At 47.8% G+C, this 26222-nt stretch overlaps 1 protein-coding gene and 1 non-coding gene across 6 annotated transcripts; one reads left to right on the forward strand and one right to left on the reverse strand.

Moving 5' to 3' along the window:
• Positions 1–6487: 6487 nt before the first annotated feature.
• On the reverse strand, positions 6488–6569 carry TRNAS-CGA. The gene has a single exon. It is a non-coding gene; the product is annotated as a tRNA-Ser (tRNA).
• Positions 6570–7430: 861 nt separating this feature from the next.
• Positions 7431–26098, forward strand: SMARCC2 (SWI/SNF related, matrix associated, actin dependent regulator of chromatin subfamily c member 2). 5 transcript variants are annotated; one of them, XM_037848274.1, is made up of 29 exons: positions 7431–7588; positions 9638–9757; positions 10325–10410; positions 10853–10934; positions 11036–11128; positions 11709–11778; positions 11972–12041; positions 12749–12824; positions 12946–13077; positions 13186–13301; positions 13683–13807; positions 14815–14874; positions 15032–15069; positions 15344–15474; positions 15767–15838; positions 17505–17618; positions 18130–18283; positions 18958–19050; positions 19284–19403; positions 19498–19560; positions 19903–20161; positions 20378–20539; positions 20771–20835; positions 21079–21214; positions 21296–21462; positions 21870–22004; positions 23008–23389; positions 23687–24112; positions 24710–26098. In XM_037848274.1, exons 1-29 carry the CDS (start codon positions 7478–7480, stop codon positions 24784–24786), a joined length of 3735 nt encoding a protein of 1244 aa, XP_037704202.1. In that variant the 5' UTR covers positions 7431–7477; the 3' UTR covers positions 24787–26098. The 5 variants fall into 5 exon arrangements, with proteins under 5 accessions (XP_037704202.1, XP_037704205.1, XP_037704203.1 ...); XM_037848277.1 differs by having other exon boundaries at positions 23687–23770; XM_037848275.1 differs by having other exon boundaries at positions 19287–19403.
• The last annotated feature ends 124 nt before the right edge of the window (positions 26099–26222 follow it).

Consider the following 26222-nt stretch of genomic DNA (forward strand, 5'->3'; position numbering starts at 1 on the left):
TATACAGTAGTCTTCAGGAGTCCAGACTACTGGGTTGGAGTTTGGTAGTTTCAGGTATTAGATATTTACTTCTAGCTATTCCAATACATTAAAACCTAAGAGGTGTTATCTATATAGTGCATAAGAATGTCCACCACAGTGACCTCTCAACTCCACCTGAAATCTCTCAGCCACTGAAAGTATTTCGTCTCATTTTGCATCCCCCTTTTGGTCAAGAAGATATTCTCAGTCCCACGATGCCGGGTCCAGATTCATCCCCGGGAGTCATATCCTGCATTGCCAGTCACTGATTGCTTCTTCATGTCCTTCAGCTTGTTCCTCTACCCCATATTTTTGCCATAGACAAAATTAGATCTAAAGTCTTGAGAGATTACGTTAAACATTTCTGGGGATAGAACATATCACAGGAGAGGTGTTCTTAATATTGTGTTGTCCCATTGTCCTACCATTAGCCTGATCTCTTCATTGTACAGTTGTATTGTTGAGATTTTTAAAAGCTGGCTAGGTGATGAACACCTCCCCCGAGAGAAGGGGGCAGCTAGTAGTGCAGCTCTGGTTGGTTCCTATACAAGAACAGACCCAGTATTACCAGATCTTTCAAGAAACTAGGAATCCAAATGTTTATGCTAAATGTTTGTTTAATCTAAATTTTTATGTTTATGCTAAATCTCGAAACTCTTAAATGTTGGCTCAAATTAAAAAAAAAATGCTTGTTACCTCCTCACTCCCCCTATTCACCGCCCCCCCCAAAAAAACTAGGCCCTATATGGTTTGCAACCCCTGTTTTAGGCTGAGATCATAAAAACAAGTGGAAGTGAAGGATGTTTAAAGGAGGAAGAAAATAGTTTAATACGGAGTGTACAGTTTGTTGAAGGAAGTAATGTAAGATAAAACAGAAATAATTTGGGGCCAATTCTTGAAGCCCTTGAATACAACTTTACTCTGCCTTCAGGTTTTCGAGAAGAATGACTTCCACCTTGTGAATCTGGTGGCAATGGAAAGAGTGAGAGATGGGTTATTAACAACAATGTCACTAAGCTTTGCAGTAATTCATGTAAGAGTATAAGATATTGAGTTGAAATAATTCAAGAGACATTGGGGAAGAAAAATTAATAGGTCTTAGTAACTGATTAGACTCATCTCACCAGCATTTATAGTACACCTGTCATTTGCTAGATATGGTGCCAGGCATTTGAGATATATAAATAATTGGAAAATGAGAGACTTTGAAGGAATCTGTGGCTTAGTAGGTAATATGGATTTGAACAAATAATGGAAAGTAGAGAATAGTATGTTGCTAATAGATATGGCCTGAGTACAATGGGACAAGGAGGAATGCGGTTAACTAACTGGGAGATGCTGAAGGGAAGGCTTCTTGGTGGAGTCATTGGAGCTGAGTTCTGAACCAGATTGGATATTGGCAGTGAGGAAAGGGTATAATGGCCAATACTAAGCATTTACTGTGAGTCAGGCACTGTTCTAAGTATTAAACATGAATTTAGTCTCCCAACAACTTTTTATAAAGAGACACTATTATCATCTCCATTTTCTATGTGGGGAAACTGAGGCAGAGGACAACTTCACATAGCTGATAATGAGAGATGGAATTTGAACCCAGAAAGTCATTCCAGAGCCTGAACTCCTGACCACTGCATGTAACAATGGGCAAGGAACCAACGATGAGTCACAGATGAAGACAGATTTCTAATCTGTGGATGAGAAGACAGTGTCATTAACCTGAATAGAGATTAGAAGAGAAGGAGCAGGTTTTGAGGGTAATGAGCTTATTTGGGGAACACTGAATCTGAGGTGCTTCCACAAAGTTGATTAGCTAGCAATTGGAAACATGGGTCTGGAACTTAAGATCAAGAAGTTTAGGACTGAAGATGTGGATTTGGGAGTGGCCTGCCCAGAGATGATCAAGGAATTGTAGGAGTGAATGTCAACACTAAAGAAGAGAACAGGAAAGAAGCCTAAGGATGGGACTGTGGGGAATTCCAGAAGTAATCTGGAATACAATCAGGAAAATAGATGCACATGATAAAGTAGGCTAATGTTGTTTGTGGTTTTTTTTTTTTTTCCCTCCACATAATTTTGTAGTAATGAATCATTTAAACGTGGCTCATAAATTAGGTGTGAAGGAGTTTCAGAAATGTTCTGTGCAATGATGGCATCCTTGGAACAAATGTAGGTTGACATCATTTCAGCCCCAAGTCCTCTAGTGATTTGTTTTACTGAATAAACAGCTGAGACACAAGTCTCTTAAAATTTAGAACAAGTGAAAAACGTGGAGGGGGATAATATTAAATTCTTGTGTATTAGATTCTCCATGTTGGCTTTTTTATATTAGATACATAAAAACAATTTTGATAATATCTAAGAATTAGAAGCCAAAAAGATCACTATAGGTTGGTATTAGCCAGTTCTTGGTTACACAGGTGGGGAGAGAGAAGGACCTTCATGAACAATGGCAGGAATTGAGCTGTCACATTGAGACAACCAGCCTAATTACATTGGCAGAGGGAAAAATGGGTAATTTAGGCAAGGTATGTTGATAATAGGTGTTGTTGTTTGATCGGATGGGGAGTTAAAGTTCCTGGGCAGGGGAATAATATGAAAGCCGGTTTTTAGAGTAATCACACCCTTGTAAGGTGGATTTAAGAGTCACGTAACCAGACACCTTGAAGGCCATTGTAACAAAGGTGTGAATTAAAATGATACAATGGAGGGAGCAATAATTGATGAGTGATGGGCACAGGAGAAAAGAAAATATCAGATAATTCTTAAGGTTGGAAACTAGAAGGAATTGAGAGAATAGTGCCAACAGAAATGGAAAAGTTGGGAATGCAATTCTGGGAGAGAAGTTCTGCCTGCGTTTTAGGTGACAGCTATGCAAATATGTAGGCAGCTGGAGATACAGGACAATGGTTTAGCTGAGAGGTCCCGCATGGAAAGGTGGCTTTTGGGATATTGTTTTAGGAGAAGGGAGAAGAATGAAACTTTGGTAGACTTCCACAGAAGGACAGAGAAAAAGGAGATGGGGAAGCAGTGTTCTGAGTAGGAGAACGACAGTACGATGTCTCTAGGCCAAACGAGAGATTTTTAAAAGAAATCAATGGTTTCAAATTTAGCAAAGGATTAAGAAGAGAAGAGACTATTGGGTTTGATCAATGGTTTCTATTAAAGTCTTTAAAAAATCAGGAGGCAGAAACCAGATGACAAAGTATTAAGGTAGTGTGGAGCTGGAGGCAGAGGGTATGCATTTTATTTGATAAAAGGAAATAGAAAATAACATGATTTGGCAGCATCAGGCGAAGGTGAGGTTTTGTTCTGAATTCATGAAGGATTGACCAAGTGGAGTAGGAGAATTTGAATGTGTTAATGGAAGGTTATGGAAGATTGCTTAGGAAACTGAAACGAGTGGGAATGCAAGATGGAGAGTAGATGAGCAAGGCCAAATACAGTACCAGGAACTCAAGAATGCCAGTGAATGTAATGTAGTAAATATAGAAGAGTGGCGATAGAAAGGGGGACAGATCATGCAACACAAAGATAAAAGGATAGAGAAATTAAAATCTGTTGGGGTGGCACTGGAAGGGCGAAAGAACTGGGGAATTGGGGGTGGGCTATGGTGATGGGAAAAATTTGAAATTATTGTATGTGAAGATAGAGGCCTGGGCCTCTCACCCCCAAAAGTTACACGGGAAGCATCCAAGAGTGAAAAAGAAAGCCCCCAAGGTACCAAACAGCCTCTGCCACATTCTACTTCTCAGTGTAGATCCTCCATTTTGTAAATCATGGAGCCTCCCTCCCTTCACAACATAGTTATTGGTTGCCCTCTGCTGGTCAGTTTTGGTCTTGTTTTTAAGTTTAAGAGTATGTGCAAAATGGGATTTGGTAGGAAGCAGAGTATTGAACCTACTAGATACTATTAATTTATTTAATACATATTTGATCACATCTATGTTTAAGGCCATGTAGAGGAGAGATGAAGTCCTACATCTAAAGAAGTCCAGTCCAAGTGATGACTAAAACATGTACACATAACTACTGTAAAAATACCCATTTATTCATCAAATATGTTTTGTTTTTCATTTTGTGGCTTATATACGCCAGAGTTTATGTTCTACAGGCTTCAAATAATAAAATTAGGGTGTAGGATATGTGGAGCAATAGGTGATCAGGAAAGACTTTCCAGGACAACCGACATTCAAGTGGAGACGGAGTAGGTGAGAATGAGAAAGAGCAGTTCAGACAGAAAACAACATGAGCAAAGCCAAATACTGCACCAGGAATTAAAAAAACGGCAGTGTGTGGAATATAGTGAATATGGAGGAGTGGTGAAAGGGGCCAGATCATGCAAGACAAAGAGCAGCCATCAAGGACTTAAGGTCTCAGGCTCTAGTGCCAATTCTTTAGTGCAGCTTCCCAGACAAAGGCCTAGAGAGGTTAAGTACCTTGCTATAGTAAATGGTGGGCTCAACCTGTACTCACACCTGAGGGAAGTGGACAGATTTGAGATGTATTTAGGAGGTGGAATAAATATAACTTGCTTTTTTAGATTTATTTTGTGGAGGCATATCAAGGGAGATGCCTTGCATGCAACTCAGTGGATGGTGGTGGTAGACTGGTAAGTTCCAGGTGAAATGATGAGGCACATTAAAGAGGGGCTTAAAGAATATGTACATGACCACAGACATAGGGGACTGGTGGTTTGGTGGGTTTAGCCCTCTACCATAGGTTTTACCCTTGGGAAGACGGTTGCTGCAAAGGAGAGGCTAGGCCTCCCTATGGTTGTGCCTAAGAGCCTCCTCCCGAATGCCTCTTTGTTGCTCAGATGTGGCCCTCTCTCTCTGGCTAAGCCAACTTGAAAGGTGAAATCACTGCCCTCCCCCCTACGTGGGATCAGACACCCAGGGGAGTGAATCTCCCTGGCAACGTGGAATATGACTCCTGGGGAGGAATGTAGACCCGGCATCGTGGGACGGAGAACATCTTCTTGACCAAAAGGGGGATGTGAAAGGAAATGAAATAAGCTTCAGTGGCAGAGAGATTCCAAAAGGAGCCGAGAGGTCACTCTGGTGGGCACTCTTACGCACACTTTAGACAACCCTTTTTAGGTTCCAAAGAATTGGGGTAGCTGGTGGTGGATACCTGAAACTATCAAACTACAACCCAGAACCCATGAATCTCGAAGACAGTTGTATAAAAATGTAGCTTATGAGGGGTGACAATGGGATTGGGAAAGCCATAAGGACCACACTCCACTTTGTCTAGTTTAAGGATGGATGAGTAGAAAAATAGGGGAAGGAAACAAACAGACAAAGGTACCCAGTGTTCTTTTTTACTTCAACTGCTCTTTTTCACTCTAATTATTATTCTTGTTATTTTTGTGTGTGTGCTAATGAAGGAGTCAGGGATTGATTTAGGTGATGAATATACAACTATGTAATGGTACTGTAAACAATCGAAAGTACGATTTGTTTTGTATGACTGCATGGTATGTGAATATATCTCAATAAAATGAAGATTTAAAAAAAAAAGAATATGTACAATTTGGGGAAGTGATAACAGGAGGAGAGGTGGGCAGTGGTGAGGGTAATCCTCAAAAGAACTGTGAGCAAAGGTAAAAGGTGGCAAACTCCAAAGTATAAACGTGTAGAAAGCTCTATGAATTACCCTTGAAACCTCTATCCTTTGGAGAACCTACTTGGAGAAGATGCTATGCAAGAAGTGAACTGATAGAAAAACGTTCTCAAAAAGCAGCCTTGCTCTTTCCCACCATCAGATGTTAGGGGATAGAAAGAACCAAGTGAGGTGAGTAAAGGAGGGCTAGAGGTCCTAGCTTGGTTAATACACATGGAGAATTTAGAACAGGGCCTGGCACATAATGAGCACTCAAAAAGTGACAGTTATCTTGCCAAACCCTGGCTCCAGCTAGATCTTCAGTGTTTGTTTCAGTAGGCTCCTCCAGTCTCCAGCTCTGTGATGCCTGAGGTACATCTCCTAGAGTACATCCGAGTGAGAGAATGCCCTGTTTCCTGGGTCTTCATTGTAATAAGACCTACAAAGTGTAACTTCTAGTAATGAAAATCCAGAGGTGCCCTCTTTTCCTGGAAACTCCAGGTTTGACTATCATTGCAAAGCAAGCACTCACACACATTCCCAAATAAAATTTAAACAATGCTCCTTCATTAAAATTCTTTGCTGCCCTCTCTCAAAAGAAACTTGTGCCGAACGCTCTGCTGGCAAACTACAGAAGACTGAAGGTGACTTGTAGCCTAGCAGCCAATACAGCTGTGTATAATTAAGCTTCCTGTAATTCCCTCCCCCATACCCTTCCAAATCCAGAGGTGAAACCTTTTGGCTTTCCTTCCCGAGACAGAAAAGGAAGCACAAGAAAGACACCTTCGGGGACTGGGACTTTCTTTACAAGTGGTGAAGGAAAAACAAAGTAAAACAAAACAAAACAAAAAAAGCCATCAGCCGTCACGAACAGGATTCGAACCTGTGCGGGGAAACCCCATTGGATTTCGAGTCCAACGCCTTAACCACTCGGCCACCGTGACTCCCAAAATCGCGGTCTTCTGCACACTTACAGGAGGGGTCCGCATTGCGACCCGGCAAGCCGTGCAACCGCTAGAAGCCGGGCCCCGACCCATCCACGGTAGCCCTCCCGCTCCTTACCTCTCCTCTCCGCCCTTCAAAAGAAAAAAGAGTCACTTGGTCAAGGTGGTCCTGGGAGGCAGGGTCTCCCGCATAGAGTGGAGGTCTCAAGGAGCGAAAACGTATTTAGGATTTCATGGCGCAGAGGAAATAGTTGGAGGGAAGAGACTGGGACTCCAAGGTGGCGGCCAGGGAACTCCTCGGGTGAGAGGACGGTCCCAGGACAAGACGTTAAGGGTCAGGGAGCCTCGGGAGTTTAAAGGGGAAGTTCCGGGGCGGGGGGTGGGTAGGGATAAAAGGAAGGGAACTTTTGAACAAAGGGGTTTGAGGTTCCTTGGGATTAGGGGCTCCGTGGAATTAGGGATGTGCAAGGAAGAGAACAACTCGGGGCTATTGGGTTGAGGGCTTCTCAGGCGATGGGCGTCCCCTTGAGGTAGGATAGAGAAGTTCCCCACCCCCCGGACTGAGGAGGCCGAAGGAAAGGGCTTCGCGTCAGCTAAGGGGCGAGATCAGGAGAGTGGGCGCCCCCTCCTGGAAGCAGCCGTGTCCCCGGAGCCTCCAGCCGCCGCCGCCGCCGCCGCCGCCGCCGCCGGGGAGGCCTCCCGGGTCTGTCCACGCGCCGGGGCGATCCGCCGCCGCTGCGCCCGGCCTGCCGGCAGGGGGCAGTGCACGGGCCGGGGCTGGCCGCGGCGGCTGGAGGCGGCGGCCGCGGCAGCGGGAGGCGGCGGGAGGCGGGCGGAGGAGGAGGCGGAGGAGGCGGGAGCTGAGCTGAGCGGGGCGGGAGGCGGCGGCGGGGCCCGAGCCCGAGAAGATGGCGGTGCGGAAGAAGGACGGCGGCCCCAACGTGAAGTACTACGAGGCCGCGGACACCGTGACCCAGTTCGACAACGTGCGGCTCTGGCTTGGCAAGAACTACAAGAAGGTACGCGGCCCTGCCGGGCAAGGGCCGCGCAGGGGCTGGGGGCGGGACAAAGGGGCCGCGGCTCGGAGGCCCCTTCCCGGATCCTGCCCACTCTCCTGCCGTCCCCAGCCCCTCCCCCGCGGGCTCGAGCAGCCCCCGGGGTGCCCTCCGTCCCCGCCTGGCGCCCCGGGCCCCAGCCCCAGCCTATTTTACAGCCCCAGCCTCTGAATCCAGCCCTCCTACCCCCTCTGCTCCTTGTTTACCTCCACTGCCCCGGCGGGCCCGGTGCCAGCAGCCCACCCTCTCCGAAGCCATCTCCTTCCCGGCTTCTCCGCGAGAGCTAGCTGGGGGTAGACGGGGTCGCCAGACGCGCCTGCCACAGTGCCCGCCAGAGCTCCCCATGGAGCCAGGTACCAGCAGGGCTGAGGCCTCCCTGGTGCTTTGTGTGTGTTCAGAGAGAGATGATAAAAGGAGGAGGGTAAACAGCCTCAGAGCAGGCCCCTGGCTGCTCATCAGCCTGGAAAAGGCCCCCAACCCAATCACCTGTCTCCGCCGCTCCTCACCCCCCCACCTCCATCTAAGGGGCAACAAAACCTCTCTGGGGCCAGTGTATAGGAGTTCTCCTGGACAGCGGCTTCTTAAACCATTCCTCACCTTCACAATGAAGTCACTCGACAACCTAGTCTTACATCGCATTGGGTTTGGGGTTCAGACCCTAAGGGGAGCTTTATATCTCTAGCCTCCCCAACCCCATCCCATAAATGGAGATAACAAGGCAGTGAACAAAGGGTTCAGGAAGCCTTACCTGTCTTTTCTACCAAATCTCTTCCTGATGTCTTCTTTGTCTTTATGCCTGGTGAAAGGAGCATCTATACCTAGTGTTTTCTCTGGAGATGGTCTGCCTCTCTTCCTTCTCACTGCCCCCAGTTACGGGCTCTCTTCCTGGCTTTCTGTTCCCCAGCTCTTCCTGCCCAGCTTTGCAGCCTGTCAGAAATGTGATGGGTGATTTAGGAGGACTCCCTCTGTGATCCTGGTTAGGAGTCTGGTCCTGTTCTCAGGATCTCCCTGGGTGTCAGAATCCTGACAAACAGCTGCTGGATCTGTGGCTTGTCTGCACCCCAGCGTGAGGGTCTGGTTCCCAGGCCCTTTGACCTTTTGGAAGAGAGATCAGACTAGGGGCTTAGTCACTGGCCCTGGGGGGATTGACAGCTTGCGACCTGGTTCAGCTTTCATGCTCTTAGCTCTTGTCATTTACCTTTTCATTCACTGATCTCCTTACACCTCCCACTGAGAGGAGATCTCTTCTCTGTGATTAGGGTTGGGGAAATAGAGGTCAAAAGGTAAAGACAAAATTTGCTTTCTGGCTTGGTTTTAACTTAGAACAGAAGACTAGGGTGCTAGGTAGCTTAATATGGAAATGTCTAAGAAATTGCATCTCAAATACCGTTTCCCCTTAAAGGACAGATGCTGCCTTGCTGTTCCCCACTGGGAAGGTGGTAGCTGATCCTTCCCATCTAGGAGGGCCTACAACCAGCCAGGAAGACATTTGTGCCTATTTCTTAGGAGAAGCAAAATGCACAAACTCAGTCTACTTGGCCTACCTCACTTCCTTGCATCTTATTAAGCTACATTATAGGGGGAATCTTGGCCTTCCATACATGTACTGTTGTCCTGCTTAGTGAGCCTCGAAGGCATTGCTTCCATGGCCTGAACTCCATAAATCTTCAGAATTATAGAACCCTCGGTACTTTTGGCTGGAGATCAGGTGTCAAGATAACAGGGTCCTGCAACTCAAATTTCAGGGTGTAGCCAAGGAATAGTGGGAACTTTCTTTTGCTCCCAGCACCCAACACTAGTAACCTGGGCTGGTGGCAGGAGAAATTCAGTTTCCTGGTAAGGGGTGTTCAGAGCCTCCTTTCTGCCATTTTCTTTACAGAAACTAGACATCTAAGGAGAAAGGCACTGTTTTCTCTGCCCTAGATACTTCCAGAACTCCTGAGAGGAGAAATACGGGAGGTGGTAGGCAATTTATCTGGGGTCTATTTTTCTTTCCTCTTACTGTTTCCCCAGTATATACAAGCTGAACCACCCACCAACAAGTCCCTGTCTAGCCTGGTGGTACAGTTGCTACAATTTCAGGAAGAAGTTTTTGGCAAGCATGTCAGCAATGCACCGCTCACTAAACTGCCGGTAAGTGCAAAACCAAGGGGCAAATACTCCAAACTGGAGAGGGAATTGTACTTTTTGTATATTTGTAAATTTTATAATTTTTCAAATTTGGGTCATTTACTACCATCCTTTCCTTTTGTCAGGGCATCACTGACTTGACCTAGTCCCTAATTTGTTATTCCTTTTGTCTTAGTAATACTTTGTGCAACAAGTATGAGATTTGGATTTGCTTGTGTCCAAATCCTGGCTGTGCCCTTTGGTGGCCCTGTGATCTTGGGCAAGCCATTTAACCTTTCTGAGTCTTAATACCATCACCTCTTGAGGGGACTAATAATACCTACCTTGTAGAGTTTCTGTAATGGTAAATGTGGTACCCCAGGAAAATGCGTGACACAAGATGGTACTTTGTGAATATTGTTTTCTCTCCTTTCTTTTCTTCCAAGCCACACGTTAGAATGGCTTAGGGGTTAAAGAATTCCAGCTTTGAGAGAGTGATCAGTTCAGTGTGGGGTTTTGTGAAAGGATAGTTAGGTGATAAGAATTTAGGATATAGCTCTCACATACTTCTTCCCCGTCTCAATTTTGTAGATCAAATGTTTCCTAGATTTCAAAGCAGGAGGTTCCCTGTGCCACATACTTGCAGCTGCCTATAAATTCAAGAGTGACCAGGGATGGTAAGATGTCTTTTCTCTATGCTTCTTACATTTAGTTTAGAGAGAATCCCCCTTTATGATTCCCTGGGATCTTTCTGGGGTGGGAGAAAATAGGTAGAAATCCTCATGAGCCTCTCACTTTGCTAGGTCAGTAGGCCTGAATTACTAGGTCAGAAAAATCAGAGCCAAAATAGTCTCCAAGAATGAGCGAGTATATGTGTGTATGTATCAGTGAGTGTATTATAAAGGAAATGAGATTCTCAGGTTGACTTGTCAAGCTTTTCTTCATCCTTTTGGACTAAGCACAGGATGATTCAAAGAGTTGAGATCAGAAAACCCCAGATCCCAGGCGATTTTGGCAACAGCTGTGAGCTCCTAATTTCCCATGTTAAGAAGTCACATACACTGACCTCCTCCCCAGACCTGAGCTATACTGCTCACTAGATTATTGCCTCTTTGCAAGGCGGCGTTATGATTTCCAGAATCCTTCACGCATGGACCGCAACGTGGAAATGTTCATGACCATTGAGAAGTCGCTGGTGCAGGTAATAGTCACGAACCTCCCCCATCCATTGCCAGTCCCTTGGTGAGAATTCAAAACAACCCTTCCCCATAATGTCATCCCATCTGTTTGTCCTCCCCACAGAATAACTGCCTATCTCGACCTAACATTTTTCTGTGCCCAGAAATTGAGCCCAAACTGCTGGGGAAATTAAAGGACATTATCAAGAGACACCAGGTGAGTGGGTGGGTTAGGAGAGGTCTATGACTCTTTTCCTGATGTTTTCCATACCCACCGGGAACCTTGAAGTACCATGTTTTCTACCTCTCCCTCAGAAGTAGCTCTACCTACTTCGAGAAAGAACAGAGCCCTGAGCCTCTCTTTTCCTGTCTGTTTCTCCCATTTCCAAGTCTTGATACATTTAGATCACTGTTCCTAGAGACTGCATTGGCTGGGGGCAAGGGTGGGAGCTTGCATCCACTTCCACCGAGCATCCACTTCCACCAAGATCACTTGATATTAAATAAATGAAATAAATGGGGACATATGGTCAACTTTAAGTTTCTCAAGTATATTTTATCTATTCAGATGATTATCTGTAATTCTTTGACTTTTCTCCACGATGAGTACATTCCCAGCTGTTTCCCTCTGCTGCTCATCTGGTGTATGCATAGAGAATACAAACTAACTTTTATACCATCTTAAGCAAAATATGATCAGGAGGCCAGATCTGTGGATAAATCTTGCTTTGGTTTATTTACACCCGTGGGTAACTCAGAGGGGATCATATTTACCTGTTTTTCCCTGCACCATCCAGGGAACCGTCACTGAGGATAAGAACAATGCCTCCCACGTTGTGTATCCTGTCCCAGGGAACCTAGAAGAAGGTGAGGAGGACTACCCAGATCACCCACAGGCCTTGGGCTCCTCTCTCCTTTCAACCCCGATTCCTCCTACCCTCTAAAGTTCCCATTACCAGGTTCCATGCTGTGACAGGGGAATGCTTAAAGTTTTTGTTCAGAGTTATTTTCTGTATACCCCTTTAGCTGATACTGTTCTCCTCTCTGTCTCTGACCCCAGAGGAATGGGTACGACCGGTCATGAAGAGGGATAAGCAAGTTCTTCTGCACTGGGGCTACTATCCTGACAGGTGAGGATGGGTGTCTGGGGCAGGTTTAAGTTCAAGGGTCAGACCCAGAAGCCCTAGAACATCTAGCAAAGCAAGAAGGGGCTCATTGAACCAATTAATTTCTTCTCCCTCCAGCTGTTATGTGAACCCTCTCTTGGGTGAGGTTTGGACTTAGTGGCTTACGCTTGGGTTAAAAGGATGAGGGCTTTATTTGTGAAATGGCTGTCCCAGTATAATTTTTGATAAGTAAATGTTAGAAACAATGTAAATGTCTAATAGTAGGAGAATGTTTCAGCAAATTTGCATATTTTCTCAGTGGACTATTATGCAACATTTAAAATTGTATTTATGAAATAACATGGATAATGTGTAGGTGAATACTAAGTGTAATACATGAGATACAAAGTAACAGCATGTTACAATTTCATAAAAACAAAATTGCGCATAAAAAATACTGGGAAAAATATATATACTAAATGTCAAGAGTAGTTGTGTTAGAGTGATAGGATTATAGGTAAATTTTTTTCTTTCTCTACTATTGAAATGTTTTGTAATGTGCTTTTATTACTTAATAATGAAAAGAATCCCAGTATTAATTGGGGGGAGGGAATCATACCAAAAAAATAAACCAACAACCCAATACTTTTCATAAATGGAAAAGATCTGCACTCTACTTTTCCACAGTTCCATCCCACTGATTTTACTTCACCCTCAATTTCCCCTGGCAGTTATGACACGTGGATCCCAGCCAGTGAAATTGAAGCATCTGTGGAAGATGCACCCACTCCTGAGAAGCCTAGGAAGGTGAGCTTTCCTTGTACTTCCTTCCCCAGGTTGGACACCAGGGCCAGACTACTCTTTGGAGGTGATGCAGATTTCTGTGCCCCAGGGCTCGTCTCCAGCATGGTGTGTCTCTGTGCTTTAGGTTCATGCAAAGTGGATCCTGGACACAGATACTTTCAACGAATGGATGAATGAGGAAGACTATGAAGTAAATGATGACAAAAACCCAGTCTCCCGCCGAAAGAAGATTTCAGCCAAGACATTGACAGATGAGGTAAAGATCCCTCTTTTTCCTCCCTGTATGCTTTAGCATAAGCCTCAGGACAAGACTTTGCTGGAGATTGTCAGCTGGTAAAATTTGTCCTTTTTCTCCAACCTGCAGGTGAACAGCCCAGATTCAGATCGACGAGACAAGAAGGGGGGGAACTATAAGAAGAGGAAGCGTTCCCCCTCTCCTTCACCTACTCCAGAGGCTAAGAAGAAAAATGCTAAGAAAGGGTATGCCAGCCTCTAACCTGCCCCCTACTTCACCCTTCTCTCCCCACTATGTCGAAGGAAGGAAGGACAAATCCCTTCCCATAACCACCTGGTTCTGACCCAGGGATGCCATGTTCCTGCAGGTGTCTGGGAAGGGCTGGTGAGAAGGTCTTCTTTAGCTGCGAAATTATAAGGTTTAGTCCCAGCCACTAATAAACTCAGAGAGAGTTTGATCTCCAAATGAAAAGCCTTTGCCACTTCCAGTTACTCTGTAGTTCTTGGTTTCTGTTTATGCTCTTCTCCACCCTTGGGTTGCTGTCTCCTTCCCTTCCATTGAACCTCAATTTCCAGCCACTCCTTGTCCAGGGATGACTGGGTCCTTTTTCTCTCTTTTCTTCCCAGCCCCTCAACACCTTACACCAAGTCAAAGCGTGGCCACAGAGAAGAGGAACAAGAAGACCTGACAAAGGACATGGATGAGCCCTCGCCAGTCCCCAATGTAGAAGAGGTGACATTGCCCAAAACAGGTACAGGACAGGACAGGCACCTGGGACCGACTCCCTCCCCATCCCCCTGTCCTGCCTCAAATGTGCCAGCCCCCCAGAGTGGGATGACTCCTTAGGCCCAGCTCTGGTCTAAAGACCCTTTCCCTTCCATTTAGCTGGTTATTGGAGTTACTTCCATTACCATGGGAAATCCTCTAATTTCATATCCTGTCTAAGTTGTGGACTGGGCTTTGTGCCTGACAGTAGTCTCCAAATTTTAAACATTATGGACCCCTGTAAGTAAAATATATTTGAGCACAAATTATATAAATGTACTATTATACTGCTACATTAGGAACATTATAAGACATGCAAACAAAAAAATTTAAAGGATGAGATTTAAAAAGCCAGACTAAAAGAGAAATTCTGATATTCTCTTCCTGTATTCTGATGGATCATCTTTTGTATCATATGTGAGCACCTCGCCTTGGAGATCGTTGCTTCTCGATGTGATTTACAATCTATATTCCATAGGCTAACTAGCCTCAGGTGTATTTCAGGGCTGGGGCTGGGGGATCCCCCAAGAGGGAGGAGTTCTGGGCTCCCTCAACCTTGTGAATCAGAGCAGCTCTGTTCTCTGTGTTTTCTCCTGAGCTATCAGGTATGAATTCATCTGAGGAAAATGTTCCTCTCTTTAAAAATTACCTAACCACTTCTCTACAGAATGATTTGGTCAGCCACAGTCTCAGTCCATTAAGAGCTTATAGACATGTTGATAGAAATAAAGGCCTATCAAAGACAAAAATGATGTATGAAGGTAGATAGAGAAGGTAGATGGAGAAGCTTATTTATAGGGAAAAGTGAAATGAATATTTGGTTGGAGGAGGAAAAGTAACAAGTGACTTTCAAGACTTAGAATGAATGTGACTGGAGGAAGTTACTACATTTTGTGATCAGATGGAGAAAGTTTTTGGAGGAGGTGGAATCTCAAGAAGTGAGGGCTTGCTTTAGGCAGACTCTGTCTGATAAAGTGACTCTCTCTCTGGCAGTCAACACTAAGAAGGACTCGGAGTCAGCCCCGGTCAAAGGAGGCACCATGACTGACCTGGGTAAGTCAAGCCTCTTAGGCAAGTCAGGTGGCAGGCAGAGCCGAGGGTGCGGGAGGGCTCAGCTGCACCTTTCCCCAAGCCTAACAGGGCTTTACAGTAGGATTCATCTTCTCCCGCCCCTTGGGAGGCTCCAGCCTCACATCTCTGTCTCTTTCAGATGAGCAGGAGGATGAAAGCATGGAGACCACAGGCAAGGTACAGCCAGTTTAGAGAGACCCTACCCCTGTGCGATTCTGATTTGTGATTATAAAGTTCATTCAGCCCAGAATTTTCCACTGCCCAGACTTTTCCCACTCTAGACTAATTTTGGCTGTTGCTCAAAACTCTGACTCTTTCAGAGCTCTGGGGCCCATAGCTCTTCATTCCCACCCCCTATCTTCAGTGTCCACTTTCCTGGGGTGTGGGAGAAGCAAAGGGCTGCTGGGGGGAAATGGGAATTCTGAGTGGCCAGCAGCCTTCGTATTCGTAGGATGAGGATGAGAGCAGTACAGGAAACAAAGGGGAGCAGACCAAGAATCCAGATCTGCATGAGGACAACGTAACCGAGCAGACGCACCACATCATCATTCCCAGCTATGCTGCCTGGTTTGACTATAACAGGTATTGATACTCCAACTTCCCACTGACTCCATACCTCCCCAGCCTGCAGGGGTCAACATGTTCCTCCTCCTACCTCCAAATAAGTCATTTCTTCCTCAGCCACTTCAGGTTTAGAGGAACGCCTGGTCTCTTTTTAAGTCTTACAGCTCTGGTGGGAGTTCTCCCCAAGCATCAGACCCTTTTTACAGTCTCCAACTGGGTGCCCACCTCACCTTCCAGGCTTTTCCTCCATTTGGGGCTCCCATCCCTCCACCAGCATCTTCTCCTGAATCCACTCTGGCTTCTCTTGCAGTGTGCATGCCATTGAACGGAGGGCTCTCCCCGAGTTCTTTAACGGCAAGAACAAGTCCAAGACTCCAGAGATGTAAGGAAATCTCAGCTTATGATTCTCTTCCCCCCCCTGTCTCCAGACACCTTCCTGATCCAGCCATATTCAGTTCACTGAACATTTCTTGAGCTCCTTTCCTGAGTCAGGCACTGTGCTAACCTTACAATGACCTGATCTCTGACCTTGGGCAGTCCCAACCCAGCACTTTGAGGCAGTAGAACATTCTCTAGGATTCACACAAAACAAGTACCTGCTCCAATGCCTCAAATTCTTTTAACAGGGCATAGAGTCTTTCAATCCATAATTATTGATATTGTCTAAAATGCAAATATCCTTAGCATAGGCAATAACTTTGACTAAAGTGTAAATGACTATTATCAGGCTGGTTCCTGATAGCAGATTTTGTTAGAAAAATGAGTGGTAGAGCTATGAAGACCCTAAGTTCTTGATTTAAAGGATGGAGTGGTCTGTCTGGCAGAGAAGTATTATAGAAAATGCAGGCTTAGGTTCAGAAGTCTTTATCTCCTTCAAGGTTTTGCCTCAGGCTAAACCTGCTTGGCTTTGGATGTGACCTGGCAATCTTCTGCGGTTAGGGATGCTCCAAGATAACTATGACATCGAGGTTGGCAATACTTAATGCTGAGTTGAGCGAGCTTTCTTCCCAGCTATTCCTCAACTCTCCTTCTCTGGGGTCATATTCTCTTCCCACTGTGTTTCTTTCCCTCTTAGTATGATTTTCTCCTCCTCTTCTTTCTGGGAAAATTTCATCATATGTGTGAAGAAGCCTTGCTTTCTTCAGAGGAAAAGGAAACAGTGGCCAAAATAAACATGGTTCAACATGATAGGCAGAGTTGGAATAGGAGCTGTTCTACACTTTGAGCTATTGATGTGAAGTAATAAGTGTGAATTGCCTACGTTTATTGAGAGTTTACTGTCTCCCGGTACTGTCTTACGTGTCCTACATACATTGACTAATTTAACTTCACATCAACTTTAAAGATAGATACTGTTATCAACTCAGTTTACAGATTAGGAAACTGAGGCACTGAGGGACTAAGTCCCTTGCTCAAGTTCACACAGCTAGTAAGTAGTAAAATCAGGATCTGAACCCTTGTAGTGTGGCTCACGTTCTCAAATTTTACACTATACAGCATGGCGGCTACCATGTTTTTGAGCTCCTACAATGTACCAGGCACTGTACTAGTATTTTGTAGACCTCTCTAATCCTCAGCAGGCATTCCATTTTATAGATGATGATCACAGAATTTAACTTGCCCAAGGCCATCATGGCAGAACAGGGATTTGAGCTTAGATCTTTCCAGCTTCAGAACCTATTCTTTCTACTACATCATGCTGACTAGCTGGATGCATGGATAAGGACTTCACCCTTAACATCCAAGTTTGGAAATGAGAACACCTTTTCTTCCTCTAATTCCTTGTTCAAAAGTTGGGTGAACTTTCCCCAAGTACAGCCAAGGAGATAATTCATTTAACTAAAATAAAAAACCCCATTGAGGAAGATGTGTAAATGTCTGAATCCCTTGCTTCTAGCACATAATAGGCACTCAGTGTTTGAGTTGGATGATCTACTTTTTTTTGTCAGCCCAGGAGCCATTAGCTCTTTTGTCATTCTTCCTATCGTTGAGCCCTTGACAAACATTTATTTTACTTCATATTGTTGATCTCCCTTTCTTCATCTCAGCTACCTGGCCTATCGAAACTTCATGATTGACACCTACAGACTGAACCCGCAAGAGTATCTCACCTCCACTGCCTGCCGCAGGAACCTGGCCGGAGATGTCTGTGCCATCATGAGGTGGGTCTCGTGGCTGACAGGAAGGGGGTCTGTGAGGACATCCGCCCACAGATGCCTCTTGGCAGGAGGAGAAATGCCAGTGAGGAACATAGGGGAACGAGCAGAAAAAAACACCTCTAAGAGAAAGGCAGAGTATGGGTTTGGTGTAAGAGTGACTTGAGGAAATGGCAGTGGTGTTCTCCGAAGTATGGAATAAAGGAAAAAGAAGGAGCTGGTCTGTAGTTGAGAGATCCAAGTTAAGTTTGACCAGATATGCAGGAAGAGATGTTTAGTAGGCAGGTGGTTGGATATGGGGAGTGGTCCAGGCTGGAGATGTAGATCTGGGTGTCACTGGCATTTAGGTGGTGGGGGAACATTGGGAGCAGATGGGATTTCCCAGGAAGTAGAATGAGTAGAGAAGATAGCCGCGGAGAGGGGGAGCTTTATGCCACCACCTCTACCCCCATCACCTTGTCCTCAGGCACCTTTCTGGCTATCCCAGGTAACGCTGTCTCTGCCTCTCTCCTTCCAGGGTCCATGCCTTCCTAGAACAGTGGGGTCTTATTAACTACCAGGTGGATGCTGAGAGTCGACCAACCCCTATGGGGCCTCCGCCCACTTCTCACTTCCATGTGCTGGCAGACACACCTTCAGGGCTGGTGCCTCTGCAGCCCAAGACCCCGCAGGTAGGGTGAGGGGCTGCGGGGACTCGGTGGGGTTGGTGTAAAATTGGGCTTCTTTGGACTTTTCTTTTTCTGTTTTTTTAGGGTAATGGTGCAAGAGTGTTTTGAGGCTTCTTCCTTTTCCATGGGATGCAAAGGGCCACAGGAACCAGCCCTGTGTGCTTAGTGCCCCCTCTCAGCCTCTGCACCTAAGTCTGCGAGTTCTTGCTGAGGGAGAAGAGATGCTCCTTGTCATCAAGGAGCAGGCAGGCTAATGTAGGGGATGGAGCAGATAGGAAAATAATGGCTTAAAATTAACTTGCATGAAATTTTTTAAGTGTCACATTTCCTACATTTTTTCATTTTTTGCTTCATAATTATTATTGCCTCCATTTTTTTTTCACTTCCATTTCACACATTACAAAACTTAAGAGGAGAAAGGTTATGTGGCTTGCCCAAGGTCACAGAGTATCAAATCTAGGATTAGAACCTAATTGTCCAGCTCCTAAGAGAATCTGTAAAGATATATCATGGATAGCATGCCAATTACATGTCTGATTAATTACTAAGAGAACATGGAACAGTGGCATGAATGCCCCAGAGCCTGCGGGCCGCCCAGCATTTGGTCTTGAGGTCTCCAGGGCCTTGGCCTGGTCATTTCTTGCCCAGCCTCCATGACGCCAAGCTCTGTCCCCCAGGGCCGCCAGGTTGATGCTGATACCAAGGCTGGGCGAAAGGGCAAAGAGCTGGATGACCTGGTGCCAGAGACGGCTAAGGGCAAGCCAGAGCTGGTAGGTGGGGTGCAGACCCCGCTGGGCTTCTTATTTGCCCCTTTATTGGGGGGCCCCCTGCCTGGGACAAAGAGACATGTGATCAGAGGAGCGACAGCAGTAAGGGAGGAAGTCCTGCCCAGGGGTTTCCCTGGCTCTGGGAAAGAAGCTCCTTCTGTTCTTTTCTCTCTCCATCTACCCCTGGCTCCCTGCGGTCACTCGGACTCACCTCCTTCTTTCCCCTCCATAAATAGCAGACCTCTGCTTCCCAACAAATGCTCAGCTTTCCTGACAAAGGCAAAGAGAAACCAACAGACATGCAGAACTTTGGGCTGCGCACAGACATGTACACCAAGAAGAATGTCCCCTCCAAGGTATGGGGATGTGGGCTGACTCCAGAGGCAGGAGAGCCTTTGCTCCTCGGAGATCATGGGCTCCTCTCCTCACCCACCTGTGTTTGCCCTGCAGAGCAAGGCTGCGGCCAGTGCCACCCGCGAATGGACGGAACAGGAGACCCTGCTCCTGTTGGAGGTAATTGGGGCAAGGAAAGGGGGTTCTTCTATGGAAGCAGAAACGGCCAGGGTACCAGTCACCCTTGTGAGTGGGGAGAACATATGGAGTTTGGGATGAGCAAATTCTGCCAATCTCTGCCATTCCCAATGCCAGTCACACCTTGCCTCAGGGATTTGGGCCGTTTCATGAACTCCAGGTCCTTTCTTAGTGCTACTCGGAGAGTTCCCTGAGCCGCAGCAGAGTGCACAACACTAGAGACAGAGAGCTTTGAAGCCAGCTGCCCTTAGTAGCGTGGGGGGGAGTTGACTTTTAAGGAACGTGGCTAAGTAAGCGGAGTTGTGTCTCCACCACTACCACCAGGCACTGGAAATGTACAAAGATGACTGGAACAAAGTATCAGAGCACGTGGGAAGCCGCACACAGGACGAGTGCATCTTGCATTTTCTTCGTCTTCCTATTGAAGACCCGTACCTGGAGGACTCAGAGGCCTCCCTGGGCCCCCTGGCCTACCAGCCCATTCCCTTCAGTCAGTCGGGCAATCCTGTCATGAGCACTGTTGCCTTTCTAGCCTCTGTCGTCGATCCCCGAGTCGCCTCAGCCGCTGCGAAGTCGGCCCTAGGTAATGGGAAGGGGTCCTGGCTTCCTTAGTTTGTGTTTGAAGGGCTGGTTTGGCTGCCCTGCTGGCCTTGTCTGCTGCTGGCATCAGCTCAGGCAGCTGTCTAGACTCCATGCTGGTCTTAGATGAAGAGAGGGGCTTGTGAGGAAGCTCTCACGGGGAAAGCTAGCATTGCCTGCCTGCCCTCGCTCCCAGCCTCATCCCCTCTGGGTCTTGCAGAAGAGTTCTCCAAGATGAAGGAAGAGGTACCCACAGCCCTAGTGGAGGCCCATGTTCGGAAAGTGGAAGAAGCAGCCAAAGTGACAGGCAAGGCAGACCCAGCCTTCGGTCTGGAAAGCAGTGGCATAGCAGGAACCACCTCTGATGAGCCCGAGCGGATTGGTAAGCCCTGGCCCTCTCCCAGACTTTGTCCCCTCTCAGCAAGAGCTGGAGTTGGCAACAGAACACAACACGAATGGGGAGAATTGCTGGTGTTCTTACTTTCCCTCTGTGCTAGTGGCTCCCTGCTGGTCCCCTCATTAAGATTCTGACTGGTGAAAGGGGCTGTTGGAAAATCACTGTAGAGGCAGATTCCGTAGCAGACGTTCCCATTTCCTTTTCCCACGGGCCCAGAGGAGAGCGGGACTGACGAGGCACGGGCAGAGGGCCAGGCCACAGATGAGAAGAAGGAGCCCAAGGTACGGAGGAATTAGCCTTGGACTGGGAGGGTGCAGGGGCCAGATGTGGAACTGTGATGGGGGTGGGGAGCTGGCACAGTTCAGCTCAGGCAAGCAAGGACTGGGCTGGGGTGGGGTCTGTCCCCTGAACCAGAGCACCTCTCGAGAAGAGGAGAAAATTCGGTTCCCAGTCTGGGCTCTTTGTGTGAGAACTAGTCACCCCGGCCCCTGATATTCTCTGCTTTTCTTTCACTGGGACTTCAGGAACCTCGAGAAGGAGGAGGGGCTATAGAAGAAGAGGCCAAGGATAAAACCAGTGAGGCTCCCAAGAAGGATGAAGAGAAAGGGAAAGAAGGTGACAGTGAGAAGGAGTCAGAGAAGAGTGATGGGGACCCAATAGGTGAGCTTCTCAGTGGTAATTAGGAGGTACAGGAGAGAGAAGGGGAGCTGTAGAGCTAACTCAGCCCTTTTCCTGGTCTAGTTGATCCTGAGAAAGAGAAGGAGCCAAAGGAGGGGCAGGAGGAAGTGCTGAAGGAGGTGGTGGAGTCGGAGGGTGAAAGGAAGACAAAGGTGGAGCGGGACATCGGTGAAGGCAATCTCTCCACCGCAGCTGCTGCTGCCCTGGCTGCTGCTGCCGTGAAGGCCAAGGTGAGGGCCAGAGACCCCGAAGACCCCAGGGGAAATTGCCCCAGTTTTCTAATCTCCCTTCATCGAGAGAAATCCTTCCTTGCTCATCCCTTAAATAATGCTAGCCCATTTCCTCTTTATTTTTATCCTGAGAAGGGAGACTTGGTCATCTCTTCTCTAAGCTTTTTAAATCTTTTACCATTAGGCCTATTTCCAGCCACCTAATCGTTTGACTTTGTCTCATCCTTTGCCACTCTTTCTTTTTCTTCACGTTCTTTTAAAAATATCAAGCCTGCACTACTCTCTGGGTTGTGACCACAGCCAGTTGTTCCTTAAAACCTGCCAGCCTCCACCCTACCTTTCTCTCCCCTGCAACGTCTTCAGCTGGGCCCTCCCTCTGACGTGCCTTCCCACCCCTCCTTCTATAGCACTTGGCTGCCGTTGAGGAGAGGAAGATCAAATCTCTGGTGGCCCTGCTGGTGGAGACCCAGATGAAAAAGTTGGAAATCAAACTCCGGCACTTTGAGGAACTGGAGACGATCATGGACCGGGAGCGGGAAGCAGTGAGTAGCCTCCCCAGGGGGTCAGCAGGAGCCTCCAGACCCAGCCCGGCCTCAGCTTAGGAGGGGGTGTGGGCAGGCGGTAGGGATGAAGCCGCCGTGCAGACAGCCTGAGACTGACTGGGTTTCCAAGCAGAGGGCAGTGACCCAGGCCGGGGCAGGGAGAGCCAACCCCAGGCAGGGACAGGCAGTCCTCCAAGTGAAGTCTGGAGACTGGGCTCCCACAGGATGTCCACTCCATAGGGCAGGATTCTTGTCTGTTCTATTGATTGCTGTTTCTCCAGGTTTTTGAACAGTGCTTAGCCCACAGTGCACTTGCAATAAATATTTGTCAAGTGCTTAAATGGGTTTAAGGGATTATGAGAGGGTGGGAGCTTCAGATCCAGGAAGTAAACTTGGAAAGGGAATAGGATTGGCAGGGTATTGAACCATATTGTCTTTAAGAGGACGTGAAAGGATATAGAAGACGGGCACCCTGTCTCAGAGAACCAGCAGTTTAATTAGAGACGTCAAAAAGCAGTTAAAAATGCTTAAAGTATCTGACAAGTTCAGATTAAGAAATTTTAGATCAAGTATATAAGTCTTGAAACATCACAGAATAAAGGTTCAGAGGCTAGTGAATTCATCTGGGATGGCTTCCTAAGAAAGTTGAGTTTTTAGCCAATTTTGAAGGAAGAAGAGAACATGATTTGACAAGAGAAACCGGAAGAAGCAAGGGGACAGCAAGTTCCAAACTTTGGGGCTAAAGTGGGCAAGGGCTGAACATCAGACTAATTCCATTGCAATGCAAAGCCCATGTGGGCAGTCGGGAGAAATGCAGGTCATGGGAATTCAGGAGGGTCAGGCGGTAGAGGACAGAAGGAGCCCAAGCACGAGGTTTAGATTTGATGTGAGAAACCACCCAAATGAAAATCTGGGCCCATCAGGAGAAGACAAAGCAGGGGCAAGGTGTGCGCCTTTGAGCGCCTCTGAACCTCGGGTAATGGTATTCACTCGGCCCTGGCAGCTGGAGTACCAGAGGCAGCAGCTCCTGGCCGACAGACAAGCGTTCCACATGGAGCAGCTGAAGTACGCAGAGATGAGGGCCCGGCAGCAGCACTTCCAGCAAATGCACCAACAGCAGCAGCAGCCGCCTCCAACCCTGCCCCCAGGCTCCCAGCCTATCCCACCCACAGGGGCCGCTGGGCCTTCTGCGGTCCACGGCTTGGCCGTGGCTCCGGCCTCCGTGGCCCCTGCTCCTGCCGGCAGTGGGGCCCCTCCTGGAAGCTTGGGCCCCTCTGAACAGATTGGTCAGGCAGGCTCAACTGCAGGGCCACAGCAGCAGCAACCAGCTGGAGTCCCCCAGCCTGGGGCAGTCCCACCAGGGGTACCCCCCCCTGGACCCCATGGTAAGTGGATGAGTTCCGGAACTCTTGCTGGCAGGGGCTGTGTGATGGGGACTGGAGATAACCATAAGCCTCCACAGTTTCTGTAGATGGGCCTCTCTGTTATGTTCCTGAGCCAGCATTCCCCAAACCCAACTTTTGTATTTTGTTCCAAGGATTTACCATTTATTCTAGTGTCAGGAAAAGGGAAAGTGATGCCAGGGAGCGGCTAGATTATCCTTGCTGGGTGGAAGTGAAAGTGAGTTGGTGAGCAAGGTTTTAACACCGCTAACCTCCTCTCTCTCTCCTCTTCCTTCCCAGGCCCCTCACCGTTTCCCAACCAACAAACTCCTCCCTCATTGATGCCAGGGGCAGTGCCAGGCAGCGGGCACCCAGGCGTGGCGGGTAATGCTCCTTTGGGTTTGCCTTTTGGCATGCCTCCTCCTCCTCCTGCCGCTCCATCCATCATCCCATTTGGTAGTTTAGCTGACTCCATCAGTATTAACCTCCCCCCTCCTCCTAACCTGCATGGGCATCACCACCACCTCCCGTTCGCCCCGGGCACTCTCCCCCCACCTAACCTGCCTGTGTCCATGGCGAACCCTCTACATCCTAACCTGCCGGCGACCACCACCATGCCATCTTCCTTGCCTCTCGGGCCGGGGCTCGGATCCGCCGCAGCCCAGAGCCCTGCCATTGTGGCAGCTGTTCAGGGCAACCTCCTGCCCAGTGCCAGCCCACTGCCAGGTGAGAAGGGTTCAGGAGGGAACAAGGGTGAGGGAGAGGGGTCCACGTGGAGGGATGGTGGGTAGGCGGGGAAGGGGTCAGGTAGTGGAGCCTCCACAATTCTTTTTGAACACTGGTAAAACCAAAATGCAGGAGGAAGGGCCTCTCTGGCTGTCCTCCACCCTCCCCCAGCCTGGCAGCTGCCACCTCTGGGATGACGTTGGGGTCACACAAGAGTCCTATGGCACAGAGCATCTCAGTTGTAAACTTAAAACAGCTGCCTGTTTGCATGACGGTTGGCATCTCCTTTGCTTGTTTCCATCACGTTCACATGCCCCATTTAGCAGGCTCAGCCGCAAACTCCAGCCACACTCCACCCGGGTATAGCCTAAGCCTCTTTAGAGAGTTCACTTGTGGGCAGGAAGATGATCTGTGATCTATCCGTTTTCCCAGTAGAGGTGGAAGAGGGGTGTTGGGAACAAGAGGTTCGTTGTGGGGTACCTCATTCATCTACCCACCCATTGCATGCCATGCCTGGTTCTGTTTGTTTCTGGCAGCCTGGGTCTGGAACCTTCCCTCCTGCTCACCCGAGCTGACTCATCTTCCTTTTCTTCACAGACCCAGGCACCCCACTGCCTCCAGACCCCACAGCCCCGAGCCCAGGCACGGTCACCCCTGTGCCACCTCCACAGTGAGGAGCTGGCCAGACATCTCTCCCCCCAACCCCCCATGGAGATCAAGGAACAGCCTTCCCCCCCACCACGGGGACCCTTCCCCAGCCTGGAGAGTTCATCACTACGTAAGGAAAGCTCCTTCTGCCCCTCCAAAGCCCCTCCCATGCCTCAGAGGCATGCATTTTTTATATTGGATTATTCAAGGACTTCTGTTTAAAAGATATTTCTAATATTTGGGAAAGAGGATAAGATGGGAAAAGGGAATGTGTCCCTCAAAGGAAGGGCTGGGGGGAGATTTTATTCAAGGTTCTAATTAACTACTTCTAAGGGTGCATCCCCCAAAAGCTACTGCATTTTTTTTATGGATACAAAAAAAAAAACAAAAAAAATTCTTTAAAAGAAAGTAGAGATTTTTAAAAAGACACAGCTGAAGCTCCCTTCACCCACTAGAAGATAACCAACTTTCACATTTTTGAGAGGGGGTGACAATTTCAGGAAAGGAGAATTAAGGTTACAGGGAAAGGTCTGGGGATAGAATAGGGTGTAAAATCTGGCCCCCATCCCCAACCCCCTTTTAAGTCAGCTGCCCCCACCCCCTGGTTCTCCGTACTCACCTCTCCTGCTGCTTCCTCACTGTTGCTATTTCAGGCCATCCCAGCTCAGCCGATGAGCCCTTTCCTCTGAATGTCAGTTTTGTGTGTTTTTAAAAGTCACCTGCTTAGTTGATGTCAGTGTATGTGTATTTGGTGGGGAAAACGTATATTCAGGGATTCCTGAGGTAGGTAACAGGAAGGGCATCGGGACTGACTGTTCTCTTCCTTTCCCTGGGCTATACCAGGGGGTTCCTAAAAGGCATGGAGAGGGGAGCTCAAAGAGGATGGAAGATTTAAAACCTGTAATTTTCAAAAAGCACTTAAGCACCTCCCTCTTATGACTCAGAGGGTCACCCTCTAACCTCTTCCCTCTCCCAAGACCTATCAGAACCCTGACCAACAGCTAGGGGTCCCCTGGAAGAGGACACCAGGACTGGGGAGCAGTGGGGGAGAGGAGACCTAGGGCGGTGTCCAAAAGACCCTCGGCTCACAGCGCGGCTCTGCTCCGACCCCAGGGCCTCCCAGGTCCAGCTCTTCCCCCTTCATTCTTGACACGAAGGCAAATGGGATTCCAGGCTCTATACCCCCGTTCTTCCTCGTCCTTCCCACCAAGCCCTTTGTTCCTCACAACCACGTGTTTCTCTTCCTCTGAGTCTTTGGCCCCCTTTCTTCTGTTCAAAGTTTTCTGTAAATTTCCTCTCTCTCTCTCTCTTTTTTTTTTATAAATTAATTTGCTTTTAGTTTCATCTTGTGGATGCCTTCTGTGTTCTGTTACCTGTGCCTATCAGGCAGGGGCTTTCAGGCGGGGGGTGGCATCCCCGGACTCCTTCACAGGGGCCTTCATCTGGGCTGGAGAGTCACTCA

This window comes from Choloepus didactylus, chromosome 8 (genome assembly GCF_015220235.1).
Source record: "Choloepus didactylus isolate mChoDid1 chromosome 8, mChoDid1.pri, whole genome shotgun sequence".
Lineage (NCBI taxonomy): Eukaryota > Metazoa > Chordata > Mammalia > Pilosa > Megalonychidae > Choloepus > Choloepus didactylus.

What these genes read in the sequence shown, in the direction of transcription:
- SMARCC2 (XM_037848274.1), top strand. Translation starts at nt 7,478, where the DNA reads ATGGCGGTGCGGAAGAAGGACGGCGGCCCCAACGTGAAGTACTACGAG. An exon ending in CTCCTGAGAAGCCTAGGAAG is followed by an intron (nt 12,825 to 12,945) that starts GTGAGCTTTCCT and finishes TCTGTGCTTTAG; the next exon opens with GTTCATGCAAAGTGGATCCT. An exon ending in AGGCACCATGACTGACCTGG is followed by an intron (nt 14,875 to 15,031) that starts GTAAGTCAAGCC and finishes TGTCTCTTTCAG; the next exon opens with ATGAGCAGGAGGATGAAAGC.